Genomic DNA, 13,240 nt, shown 5'->3' with positions numbered 1-13,240 from the left:
TGAAATACAATAAAAGAAATAAATAAAGTAATTTGTTGTTAATAATCATGATCCCTACATAAACTTTGCAACAAGTATGCACATATTTGACATAAAATGTAATTTATAAAACAATTATGTGGCTTCATTCTAAGTAATAAAATAAGGCATGTCCATGTTAATTAACCCCACAGTAACACACCACCATGGGAGATGGAGAAATGGAGTGTTTCGGCCCGGCGGCCATCTACCTCCGGAAGCCGGAAAAGGAAAGGATTGAAGCTCAGAACAAACCTTTTGATGCCAAAACAGCATACTTTGTGGTCGATGCAGCTGAGATGTACCTCAAAGGTACCCTGAAGAGTAAAGAGGGTGGCAAAGCCACTGTCCAAACTGAGGGTGGAAAAGTGAGTGAAAAGATAAACATCTAATAGTGTCTCAAATCTAGCAAATTGCCCAACATGACAAAGCGTTATAATGTGTTTAACCACTGCTATTTTATAGACTGTCACAGTTAAGGAAGATGAAATCTTTCCAATGAATCCTCCAAAGTATGACAAAATTGAGGACATGGCCATGATGACCCACCTCAATGAACCTGCTGTGCTATTTAACCTCAAAGAGCGTTATGCAGCATGGATGATCTATGTAAGAATCACCTAGAATATAAAAGTCATAAGAGAGAGAGAGTGTGCTGAATAAATTAATGATGAAAAAATAAATGTAAATTTAATGTGACTCTCCTTCAGACCTACTCTGGGTTGTTCTGCGTTACTGTGAACCCCTACAAGTGGCTCCCAGTGTATGATGAAAAAGTTGTTTCTGGATACAGAGGAAAGAAGAGGATTGAAGCCCCACCTCACATCTTCTCCATCTCTGATAACGCCTATCAGTTCATGCTCACTGGTACGATACTGCTCATATTTCTTTCTGTACCTATTTGTTATTGTATAAATAGTTGTATACAAAAAATCTGAATACAAAATGTATAATAAAATGTATTACACCTTTAGATCGTGAGAACCAGTCAGTCCTGATTACGTAAGTTAAAATCTTGAATTTAAATTCTGCAAGATTCATACGAAGACTAATACTCTTGTATTGAAAGATAATTTACAATGTGTTCATCTGTTCCACCCCCAGTGGAGAATCTGGTGCAGGAAAGACTGTAAACACAAAACGTGTCATTCAGTACTTTGCAATGGTTGGCATGACTGGAAAGAAGGCAGCAGAGCCTGTTGCTGGCAAAATACAGGTAAATAGATATGTAAAGTATGTACTGATTTATAAGAGAATCAGACCTCAGACTCCTCACTAAAATACCTGCCATCATCACTAGGGGTCGCTGGAAGACCAAATTGTTGCAGCAAACCCCCTGCTGGAGGCTTATGGTAATGCCAAGACCGTGAGAAATGACAACTCCTCTCGTTTTGTAAGTAGAAACATATATAAAATACATGGAAGAAAAATCACACATGAACACACACATATGAAATATATCACACACACACGGACACATACACTCATGTGTTTTTTGTTAAATGTACAGGGTAAATTCATCAGAATTCACTTTGGCCAAACTGGCAAGCTGGCCTCAGCTGATATTGAAACATGTAAGTATTAGCATCCTGTATATGTATGAAATGAGACTGAAATAACATGGCAAGAAAGTGTTAGTTACCTTACTACTATCAGAAATGTGATCACACATTGAAGGGTTTATATAATAAATGTGAAACACTGATTAACATAATACATTTTTTAACAGATCTGCTGGAAAAGTCAAGAGTCACTTTCCAGCTATCTGCTGAAAGAAGCTACCACATTTTCTATCAGCTCATGACTGGACACAAACCAGAGCTGCTTGGTAGGAAATCTATGTAGACATCAATGTTTTCCAAGATACTATTGAATTAGTTTAAAGAACAAATTTGCATGTAAAACATTACATTTTTAATCCTTTTACAGAGGCACTGCTCATCACCACCAACCCCTATGATTACCCTATGGTCAGTATGGGTGAAATCACTGTCAAGAGCATCAATGATGTGGAGGAGTTCATTGCCACAGATGTAGGAAGAAATTAATTAATTGTTCTAATTTCACAAAAGTAATGTTTTTGTGTTTTGTTTCAAAGAAACACATGCACATGGCTAATCTGTACTTGTCATCATACAGACGGCCATTGACATCCTTGGTTTCAACGCTGATGAGAAATTTAACATCTACAAGCTGACTGGTGCTGTGATGCATCATGGTAGCATGAAGTTCAAGCAGAAGCAGAGGGAGGAGCAGGCTGAACCGGATGGCACTGAGGGTACATATAAGATCACCCAGATGTCCCTAGTCTGTCAATATATAAAGTACTGTATGTGTAACATTCCTAATTATCAAGACAATCTTTTTCACTTTTAATCAGTCGCTGATAAAATCTCCTACCTTCTGGGCCTGAACTCAGCTGACTTGCTGAAAGCTTTGTGCTACCCCAGAGTCAAAGTCGGAAATGAGTTTGTGACCAAAGGCCAGACTGTTCCTCAGGTAATGTGTCATTATTCAGCATGAAAAGACAGAATAAAGATTTAAGTTATGTCCAAATGACTAAACCTCCATGTATAATATTTTAAGGTTTACAACAACACAATGGCCCTCTGCAAGTCCATCTATGAGAAAATGTTCTTGTGGATGGTCATCCGTATCAATGAGATGCTGGACACAAAGCAACAAAGACAGTCCTACATTGGTGTGCTGGACATCGCTGGATTTGAGATCTTTGATGTAAATAAGTGTTATTCTTTATGATGCACGTTCTACAGTTGTTGTTTTTTTGTTGCAATAATGCAATAGTGTTTAAAATACTGATCTACTACATTAGTTCAACAGCTTGGAGCAGCTCTGCATTAACTTCACAAATGAGAAACTGCAACAGTTTTTTAACCACCACATGTTCGTGCTGGAACAAGAGGAGTACAAGAAAGAAGGCATTGAGTGGGAGTTCATTGACTTTGGGATGGACTTGGCTTCCTGCATTGAGCTTATTGAGAAGGTAAATTATTTCAGTGAGGTACATTAAAAACAAATGCTAACTATCCAATCTGTCATACTTGTCATCTGAATTCTTAACAAAAATAAATGTTGCCAACAGCCAATGGGTATCTTCTCCATCCTTGAAGAGGAGTGCATGTTCCCCAAGGCTACAGACACCTCTTTTAAGAACAAACTGCATGACCAGCACCTTGGCAAATGCAATGCCTTCCAAAAGCCAAAGCCTGCCAAAGGCAAAGCTGAGGCCCACTTCTCCCTGGTGCACTATGCCGGCACTGTGGACTACAACATTTCTGGCTGGTTGGACAAGAACAAGGATCCACTGAACGACTCTGTTGTGCAGCTGTACCAGAAGTCTTCAAACAAACTGCTGTCCTTATTGTATGCTGGTCATGGCGCTGGTGATGGTAAGTTTAATAGCTGATATATTTTAAAAGTTTTATCTTTTAACTTTTATTTAGTTTAAGAGATGATAGGACCAGTCAAGCAGTGCTGGTAGCAGGTGCAAGGTGCAGTGTGAGGGGTGATAAGAGCTTTAAATATATATAAAGCAAAAGAATGCAATCAACTAATTGCAACTCTGTAATGTGTAACTCTGTGACACATTCAACCTAAAACACTCCTATAACTCTGTTACACATTACACTGTAACTCTGTAATGTGCAGCTGATGCTGGTGGTGGAAAGAAAGGTGGCAAGAAGAAGGGTGGTTCCTTCCAGACAGTGTCTGCTCTCTTTAGGGTAAGTACCCCAGCTGATTGGATGTGATTACACAGCGAGTAAATTATGAATTGACATGTTTGTCATGTGGGACTTCTACAGGAGAACTTGGGCAAGCTGATGACCAACTTGAGGAGCACTCATCCTCACTTTGTGCGTTGCTTGATTCCTAATGAGTCTAAAACACCTGGTGGGTATCCTTACTTTCGTAGATTTTTAATTAACAAATAAATTACTAATCTTACTTATGTCTTTGACTGTAAAACTGTTACTAATATTGTACCATGACATTGGACATGATAGGTCTGATGGAGAATTTCCTGGTCATCCACCAGTTGAGGTGTAATGGTGTGCTAGAGGGTATCAGAATCTGTAGAAAGGGATTCCCCAGCAGGATCCTCTATGGTGACTTCAAGCAGAGGTGATTGGAATTACAAAAAAGATTTATATTAATGGTAGAACAACTGAATATACCTTTTTTATATACATTTTTGTGGAAGAAATGAAAATGTGGGTACATTATGCATTTCGGAATACTTTCAGATACAAAGTCTTGAATGCCAGTGTTATCCCAGAGGGACAGTTCATTGACAACAAGAAAGCTTCAGAGAAACTCTTAGGCTCTATTGATGTGGATCACACACAGTACAAGTTTGGACACACCAAGGTGTGTAGTTTTGTAAGAACTAAAGAATTAATGTTGGTACTGAAATGACTTTTGCACCAGAAAAATGCAACTCAACATTGCAATGCAAATTATCATTTAAATTATACAAGACCTAGTACAAATGATAACAGATTAATTATAAAGGTCATTATGCATAAACATTGCTGTATTTTCTGATATATTTTTTGCATTCTTCCTGATAATTCAGGTGTTCTTCAAAGCCGGTCTGTTGGGTACTCTTGAGGAGATGCGAGATGAAAAACTCGCAAATCTGGTGACCATGACTCAGGCTTTGTGTCGTGGCTACCTCATGAGGAGGGAGTTTGTCAAGATGATGGAGAGGAGGTATATACAGTACAGTTTGATTAAAATGATTTTTGCATTCAAATTAAATCGCATGCGGTATTTCATTCTTTCTACACACATTAATAAAAGACACACATGATAAAAATGGAATTGAACTCAAATTCCAGGGAATCCATCTATTCCATCCAATACAACATCCGCTCATTCATGAACGTGAAACACTGGCCATGGATGAAGCTCTACTTCAAGATCAAGCCTCTTCTCAAGACTGCAGAGACTGAGAAGGAAATGGCTGCAATGAAGGAGAACTATGAGAAAATGAAGGAGGATTTGACAAAGGCACTCGCCAAGAAAAAGGATCTTGAGGAGAAAATGGTGTCTCTGCTACAGGAGAAAAATGACCTGCAACTTCAAGTTGCTTCTGTAAGTATTTTGAACAGTTTTGGTCAATTAAAAAATAAATACATAGATAAATAAATAAACAGATAAATGAATTAAATAATTAAATTAATTAAAATAACAGGAAAGCGAGAGCCTTTCAGACGCTGAGGAAAGGTGTGAGGGGCTCATCAAGAGCAAGATCCAACTTGAAGCCAAGCTTAAAGAGACAAATGAGAGACTGGAGGACGAGGAGGAAATCAATGCCGAGTTGACTGCCAAGAAGAGGAAACTGGAGGATGAGTGCTCTGAGCTGAAGAAGGACATTGATGACCTAGAGCTCACCTTGGCCAAAGTGGAAAAGGAGAAACATGCCACTGAGAACAAGGTTGAATTTAATTAAAGGAAGAAATGTTAGTTTTATAATAAGCATTTAAACAGACAACTTATTACTATAATGCTCTTTCACAGGTCAAGAACCTCACTGAGGAAATGGCCTCTCAGGATGAGAGCATTGCAAAGCTCACTAAGGAGAAGAAAGCCCTCCAAGAGGCACACCAGCAGACTCTGGATGATCTGCAGGCAGAAGAAGACAAAGTCAACACTCTGACCAAATCAAAGACCAAGCTTGAGCAACAAGTCGATGATGTAAGACTTGAATAGTTTATTTATAACCAAATATTGTATAAGTTTGTTATAGATTAATGAGTGAAAATGTAACAATCCCACATACATAGCTTGAGGGTTCGCTTGAACAAGAAAAGAAACTCCGTATGGACCTCGAGAGAGCCAAGAGAAAGCTTGAGGGTGACTTAAAACTGGCTCAAGAGTCCATAATGGACCTTGAGAATGACAAGCAGCAGTCTGATGAGAAGATCAAAAAGTAAGCGTGTCTAAAGAAATAATATAGAAACAAACACAAAATGCTTGATAAAATATTTGCATCATGTTTACTCATCCTGTTTTAACAAAACAGGAAGGACTTTGAAATAAGTCAACTTCTGAGCAAGATTGAAGATGAACAGTCACTGGGTGCTCAACTTCAGAAGAAGATCAAAGAGCTCCAGGTAATAATGAGATTTATACATCTTTACAGTAACCTGTGCAAGCAAGGCCATTCATTCAGACAAGAATAACATTTTTTCATCTTAGGCACGAATTGAAGAGCTGGAGGAGGAAATTGAGGCTGAGCGTGCAGCTCGGGCTAAAGTTGAGAAGCAGAGAGCTGATCTCTCCAGGGAACTTGAGGAGATCAGTGAGAGGCTCGAGGAAGCTGGAGGTGCCACTGCTGCTCAGATTGAGATGAACAAGAAGCGCGAGGCCGAGTTCCAGAAATTGCGCCGTGATCTGGAAGAGTCCACTCTGCAGCATGAAGCCACAGCTGCTGCCCTCCGCAAGAAACAAGCTGACAGTGTTGCAGAGCTTGGAGAACAGATCGACAACCTTCAGCGTGTCAAGCAGAAGCTGGAGAAGGAAAAGAGTGAATACAAAATGGAGATAGATGACCTTTCAAGTAACATGGAGGCTGTGGCAAAATCAAAGGTATCAAAATGGACTTTACTTCTAGTAGCCAAAGTATTAGATAAAGTGCACTGATACAAAATACTACAAAACATTTTCCCCACTATGCTTCAGGCTAACCTAGAAAAGATGTGCCGCACCCTTGAGGACCAACTGAGTGAACTCAAGACCAAGAACGACGAAAATGTTCGCCAACTGAACGACATTAACACACAGAAAGCAAGACTTCAGACTGAAAATGGTGATTATTTTAAATCTGTATTCAAAATCAGTCAAATTATTGATGTTTATCCCCAAGCTAACGTCACTGTTTTTGGTGACAGGGGAACTTAGCCGTCAAATGGAAGAGAAAGATGCACTTGTTTCCCAGCTCACAAGAGGAAAACAAGCTTACACTCAGCAGATTGAAGAACTCAAGAGAATCACTGAGGAGGAAGTGAAGGTAAATAAATAATAATAGTAAAATATTAAACAGATCTGTTAAGTGTGTTATTGTCCACATGGTAGTGAGCTTAGAGCAATCAGAATGAATGATCAAACTTGCAAACTGATAATAAAATGTTACTATTAGGCCAAGAATGCCCTGGCTCATGCTGTCCAATCAGCCCGTCATGACTGTGATCTGCTCAGAGAGCAGTTTGAGGAAGAACAGGAGGCCAAGGCTGAGCTTCAGCGTGGAATGTCCAAGGCCAACAGTGAGGTGGCTCAGTGGAGAACCAAATACGAGACAGATGCCATTCAACGTACAGAGGAGCTTGAGGAGTCCAAGTAAAATGACAAAAACACACAATGACAAACAGCTGTGATTGAAAGAAAAAAATAATTCACATCATAACTAAATTTGCAAAATATTACTGATTCATCTCTCTATAGGAAAAAGCTTGCTCAGCGTCTACAAGAGGCAGAGGAATCCATTGAAGCTGTTAACTCCAAGTGTGCTTCTCTGGAGAAGACCAAGCAGAGACTGCAGGGTGAGGTGGAGGACCTCATGCTCGACGTCGAGAGAGCCAATTCCCTGGCCGGCAGTCTTGACAAAAAGCAGAGGAACTTTGATAAGGTCTAGCATCTATCAACTGAAAGTGGTGCCCTGGGCAAAGTGACATACAGTCATAACATAACTGTCTTTCACATTTTCAGGTCTTGGCAGAATGGAAACAGAAGTATGAAGAAGGTCAGGCTGAACTGGAAGGAGCTCAGAAAGAGGCTCGCTCTCTCAGCACTGAGCTGTTTAAGATGAAGAACTCATATGAGGAAGCGCTTGACCATCTGGAGACACTCAAACGGGAAAATAAGAATCTCCAGCGTATGTTAAAAAGAAATTCACATGTAAATCTGGTGCACCCTTAAATGTAAACAAACAAATATTAAATTGTCTCTTTTCTGTAGAGGAGATCTCTGATCTGACTGAACAGATTGGAGAGACTGGAAAGACCATTCATGAGCTAGAGAAGGCAAAGAAGACAGTGGAAACTGAAAAATCAGAAATCCAGACTGCTCTTGAAGAAGCTGAGGTAACTTTCCATAATTACAACTAATTGAAACAAAGTAAAACTGGATCTGGATTATAATAATCAACATTCAGCATATTTTTCAAGGGTACACTTGAACATGAAGAGTCCAAGATCCTTCGCATCCAGCTTGAGCTCAACCAGGTTAAAAGCGAAATTGACAGGAAACTGGCTGAGAAGGATGAGGAGATGGAGCAGATCAAGAGAAACAGCCAGAGGGTGATCGAGTCCATGCAGACCACTCTTGACTCTGAGGTTAGGAGCAGGAATGATGCTTTGAGAGTCAAGAAGAAGATGGAGGGCGATCTTAATGAAATGGAAATTCAACTCAGCCATGCCAACCGCCAGGCTGCTGAGGCCCAAAAACAGCTCAGGAATGTCCAAGGACAGCTCAAGGTCTACCATAACTTTTAAATGTGTATTAAATAAAGGTTTACAATTGTTTCCCATGATAGTTCTACTCAAAGAGATAACTGTTTTCACACTAGGATGCCCAACTGCACCTTGATGATGCTGTCAGAGGACAGGAAGACATGAAGGAGCAAGTGGCCATGGTAGAGCGCAGGAATAACCTGATGCTGGCAGAGATTGAGGAACTGAGAGCTGCACTGGAGCAGACCGAAAGAGGCCGCAAAGTGGCTGAACAGGAGCTGGTTGATGCAAGTGAACGTGTGTCACTGCTGCACTCTCAAGTATGACTAGCTATTTTGGCCATTGCTCCTAGATTTATCTTTGATATTTTGTAACAAAATGATGTAATGACAACTTGTTACCCCCCTTTTGAAAGAATACCAGTCTGATCAACACCAAGAAGAAGCTCGAGGCTGATCTGGTGCAGGTCCAAAGCGAGGTGGATGACACCATCCAGGAGGCCAGAAACGCTGAAGAAAAGGCCAAGAAAGCCATCACAGACGTGAGTGATTTCAGTAATAGAATCACGATTATTTACCAGTTATTTTATCAATTAATTATTTTGCATTTAATATATACGTATCTTTCAATTTAGGCTGCCATGATGGCAGAGGAGCTGAAGAAAGAGCAGGACACCAGTGCTCATCTGGAGAGAATGAAAAAGAACCTTGAGGTTACAGTAAAAGATCTGCAGCACCGTCTGGATGAAGCTGAAAACCTTGCCATGAAGGGTGGAAAGAAGCAGCTCCAGAAACTGGAATCTAGGGTATATTCCACTATCTGAAATTACAAATAAAACACAGTATTCACAGATTTCTGCTGGTTTGGTTCCCAATTTGCATTAAAAAAAAACATTTATTTTTCAGGTGCGTGAGCTGGAGGGTGAAGTCGAGGCTGAGCAGAGACGTAGTGCTGAATCCGTTAAAGGAGTCCGCAAATATGAGAGGAGAGTGAAGGAGCTCACCTACCAGGTAATAATATAATTAGTATTGCAGGCTGTACAAAACATAAATTATCTACCAAATAAAAGAAACAATTAACAAAAAGTTATTATTAATGTTTAAATAAACAGACTGAGGAGGACAAGAAGAATGTGAATAGACTGCAGGACCTTGTGGACAAACTGCAGCTAAAAGTGAAGGCCTACAAGAGGCAGGCTGAAGAAGCCGTAAGTTATTATTAATTGGCAGTATATTTTTTACCTACAAGTTGGAACAAGGCTTTATTCTGAATAGGTATCAAATTCATTTAAGAAAATTTATCATAGTCAAGTCAAAGTTGCTCGAGGAAAAAAAAGTTAATTAACTAGGAAAAAATGGTTTAATTAATGTACTAAACAGATGCATTCTATTTATTTGTGACTTCATTATAAAAGGAGGAACAGGCAAACACTCACCTGTCCAGATTCAGGAAAGTGCAGCATGAGCTAGAGGAAGCTCAGGAGCGTGCTGACATTGCTGAGTCTCAGGTCAACAAGCTGAGAGTCAAGAGCAGAGACATTGGAAAAGTATGTTCTAATTTTCTTGATTAATTTGATTATTGTGCTGCCTTATTATATTGCTCTACATTCAATCAGTGTATGCAACACATTTTTGTTGGTATTTCATTACCCTCCCTTTCTGTGATCAAACTCATATTCCGTTTTATTTCTTTCCAGGCCAAAGATGCAGAATAAGGGAACTTCAGATATGGCAATATTGGAAGTAGTCATATAATATGATTTACTTGTATTATGATAACAGAGTAGCAATAAACTGACTTAAAATTCTTCTATCATCCCAGTTTTTTGTGCTCCATTTTAGTTAAAAGTCAAAGTATGTGCTATATTTTTGCTTTTCCTTTCTTTACACGGCAAATCTACATGCATAAATAATCATTCCAAGTTTTCATACAGATATAAAAAAATATTACTCAATATTACTATAGAGTAATGGTTCAAAAGTGCTACAAGGGCATTACAATCCACCATTATAAAAGTTAGATAAAAGTTCATTTGAATTGATTTAACCTTAGCCTCACATTTTTTAAGGTCTATAAATAACTGACCTAACAAATTTGACATAATGTGGCAGAATAATGGAGTGTAAGAGTAAGTGTGTGGCATTGATAGAGAGATAAAGTCAGATGATGTGGGAGAAAAGAGGAGCTGAAGACCTTGCTCAAACAGGTGTGAATTTTGACAATGAGAGGTCTGAATCAGGCAACCAACACTCTTGCCTTTGTAAGTCTATAGGATTTTGGGGAAATTTAGTGAATGTAGCTTGTCAGGTTATAATAGACCAAAAACTTCAGTGGAAGTCAACAGGAATTCTGGTTTATAATGGGAAATCTGTAAATCTGTTCAGTTAAAAAGTCAGAGGCCACAAAGTCAGAACTAAGTCAGATCTTAAAGTCTCTGGCAAGTTTGGTGCATGTAGCTTGTTCACCTTTTATTGCTGGTTATTTATAGGCATGTGTGATTTTAGAAGTACAGAAAAAAAATAATAATTATATAAATAAATATCTGAACTTTTGTATAACAATTGTAAGTAATTAACAGTCTAGCTATTTTATTTTTAAGGTTTAAAGTTTCCGAAGAATCCGAGAGGTTCCAAATGGCACAACCGTCAAAGGTTGTAAACTATTAGCAATTTGTTAAAGGTTATCATTATGGCATGATGCATGACCAGGAGTCCAAAAAAGAAAAAGTATCCCAGATCCATGGGTGGGACCTCTAGCTCTGCCAACCTGATACTTTAGAATGATGCTGTGGCTATAGGAATGTCTCTCAAAAGAAGCATACATTGGCTAACATGCAATAGAAAGAGACTTGCCATGATGGGTATCACTAAAATAGGATAAAGTTAGCTAAAAGACATAACCTAAGCCCACCTATCTGGTTAAACTGGTAATGAATTCCAGTATTCTCAGACTTGTGTACTTGGGCAAGGACTGACTTCATGCTTTAATTATTTAAATTTGCTGTCTGTAGTGTTCAGAAACAAAAGTACTAAACATACATAATAATCAGTACAAAGTGGCTGACATTAGAGTTAACGAGGCTAAAGATGTAATGATCTACCAGTTCAAATGACATTTCTGTAAATTGTAAAAGAGCTTACATACTGATTAAATAAATGTTTCAAAATGATATGGTAAATTTGCTTCAAAAATGTCAATTTTAATGGCCACATATAAAAACTGAGAAATTTATTTTATGACAAACATGTTATTTTGCAAGTCAATCAGACATAGCTTTATCTGAACAGTGACAAGACATATTTTCTATCTAAACAATAAGAAGCTATAATGCAGTTATCATATTTATAGCAGCAGTATTACTCTTCGGTTGTTTTAACAACAGTCATCAAACACGTTATTGTTTTTGAAAAACTGACTATAAATTGCTACGCACCTAACTTCTGTAAATCTGCTCACAATTGACCTTCTCATTTTACTGTTTCAGCTAAGCTATAATACTCTATATAATTAAGTAAATGTAAAATAAAAGTAATATTGCTCATGCAATATACAAAATGTAAAATCAACAACTATTTATGTAGGTGATCATTACATCTTTGCCACCTATTAAAACATTTTTAAAATACTCACTTTAGTTTCTTTTGCACCGAGTTGCTCCCATTGTGTGTAACCACCGTGTTCAGTAAGGCTATGAGACCCAAAGATACACGAGACACAATAAAGCTCAAACATTGTTGCCAAACATTGATGCTCTGAGGTCATACCTATAACAGATATGTTATCTGTCTTTATTCTCTTCTGGCCCTGCACACTTAGGGCTATTAAATATCAGCCTTTTATTGAGTACACTGTGCCACTTTCCAGAGTTCATCCTTTTAAAATATAATATAATAGAAATAAATATTAGCCCTGTCTAATACTGTTATACCAGTACCAGTCCACAAGATATCAATGGCCAAACAATGCAAGGGCCAAACAATGAAATATTTGTTAGATGCGGGTAGTTTCTCCGTGCAATATTGCTTTATATTCCTAAATCCGCAATGTTTAAAGCCATTAAATTCTGATTTGTTACCTCAAACATTGTTTGTTTCTAATGTTTGATTTTGACAAGGGCCAAATTCTAAAGGCTAGAGCATAATGGTTGATCTTCTGAGTGTTTCCTGTATGAAGTGGTAATGCATGTGGTGAGTGAAGGCTAGTCAGTCTGGTCTGATCCCACATAAGATCTACTGTAGCACATATTGCTGGAAAAGCTCACAGGCTGTGACAGAAATGTGTCAGAACAGTCCATCACAACTTGCTTTGTATAGGGCTATTGTATGGTCACATAGCCACAAAACCCATGCTGGCCCCTGTCTATGGCCAAAATCACCTACAATGGGCATGTGAGCATCAAACTGGACCATGAAGAAAGTGGCCTTTTCTGATAAATTACCATTTCCTTCACATCATTTGAATGTTTGGGTGCGTGTCATTTAGCTGGGGAAGAGATGGCTCCAGGAAGCACTACGAGATAAAAACAAGCTGACAGTTGTAGTCTGCTAAGTTCTGATGGGAAACCTTGGGTTCTAGCATCCAACTTCAGAAGACCAAGTACACCCTTTAATGGCAAAAATTGTTCAGGAGTGGTTTGACAAAAAGTTCAAGGTCTTGAATTGCCCCGCAAACTTCCCAGATATCAATCCAATTGAGCATCTGTGGGATGTACAGAAAAAGTCTGATACAAAAAGGCACCACCTTGCAAA

General features: G+C 38.6%; 1 protein-coding gene across 1 annotated transcript; it reads left to right on the top strand.

The window, feature by feature from the left end:
• Positions 1-149: 149 nt before the first annotated feature.
• LOC132837818 (myosin heavy chain, fast skeletal muscle) lies at positions 150-10,299 on the top strand. Its single transcript, XM_060857702.1, has 39 exons — positions 150-386; positions 484-627; positions 729-885; positions 993-1,020; positions 1,123-1,234; positions 1,319-1,411; positions 1,529-1,592; positions 1,748-1,846; positions 1,948-2,051; positions 2,158-2,296; positions 2,399-2,517; positions 2,605-2,754; positions 2,852-3,022; positions 3,122-3,428; positions 3,688-3,761; positions 3,843-3,930; positions 4,044-4,161; positions 4,284-4,407; positions 4,616-4,752; positions 4,881-5,136; positions 5,237-5,479; positions 5,563-5,739; positions 5,829-5,974; positions 6,068-6,158; positions 6,244-6,633; positions 6,727-6,853; positions 6,936-7,054; positions 7,184-7,380; positions 7,486-7,669; positions 7,750-7,915; positions 7,999-8,123; positions 8,208-8,516; positions 8,609-8,812; positions 8,908-9,033; positions 9,127-9,297; positions 9,398-9,502; positions 9,604-9,699; positions 9,907-10,038; positions 10,189-10,299. Exons 1-39 carry the CDS (start codon positions 186-188, stop codon positions 10,204-10,206), a joined length of 5,811 nt encoding a protein of 1,936 aa, XP_060713685.1. The 5' UTR covers positions 150-185; the 3' UTR covers positions 10,207-10,299.
• The last annotated feature ends 2,941 nt before the right edge of the window (positions 10,300-13,240 follow it).

The sequence above is a fragment of the Tachysurus vachellii genome, chromosome 22 (genome assembly GCF_030014155.1).
Source record: "Tachysurus vachellii isolate PV-2020 chromosome 22, HZAU_Pvac_v1, whole genome shotgun sequence".
NCBI lineage: Eukaryota > Metazoa > Chordata > Actinopteri > Siluriformes > Bagridae > Tachysurus > Tachysurus vachellii.
Note: the sequence above shows the minus strand (reverse complement) of the source record. Positions and strands in the feature narration are given on the sequence as shown.

Coding starts and splice junctions, on each gene's coding strand:
- LOC132837818 (XM_060857702.1), top strand. CDS start 186: ATGGGAGATGGAGAAATGGAGTGTTTCGGCCCGGCGGCCATCTACCTC. Junction 7,670..7,749: donor AGCAGAGGAACTTTGATAAG/GTCTAGCATCTA, acceptor TCACATTTTCAG/GTCTTGGCAGAATGGAAACA. Junction 8,124..8,207: donor CTGCTCTTGAAGAAGCTGAG/GTAACTTTCCAT, acceptor ATATTTTTCAAG/GGTACACTTGAACATGAAGA.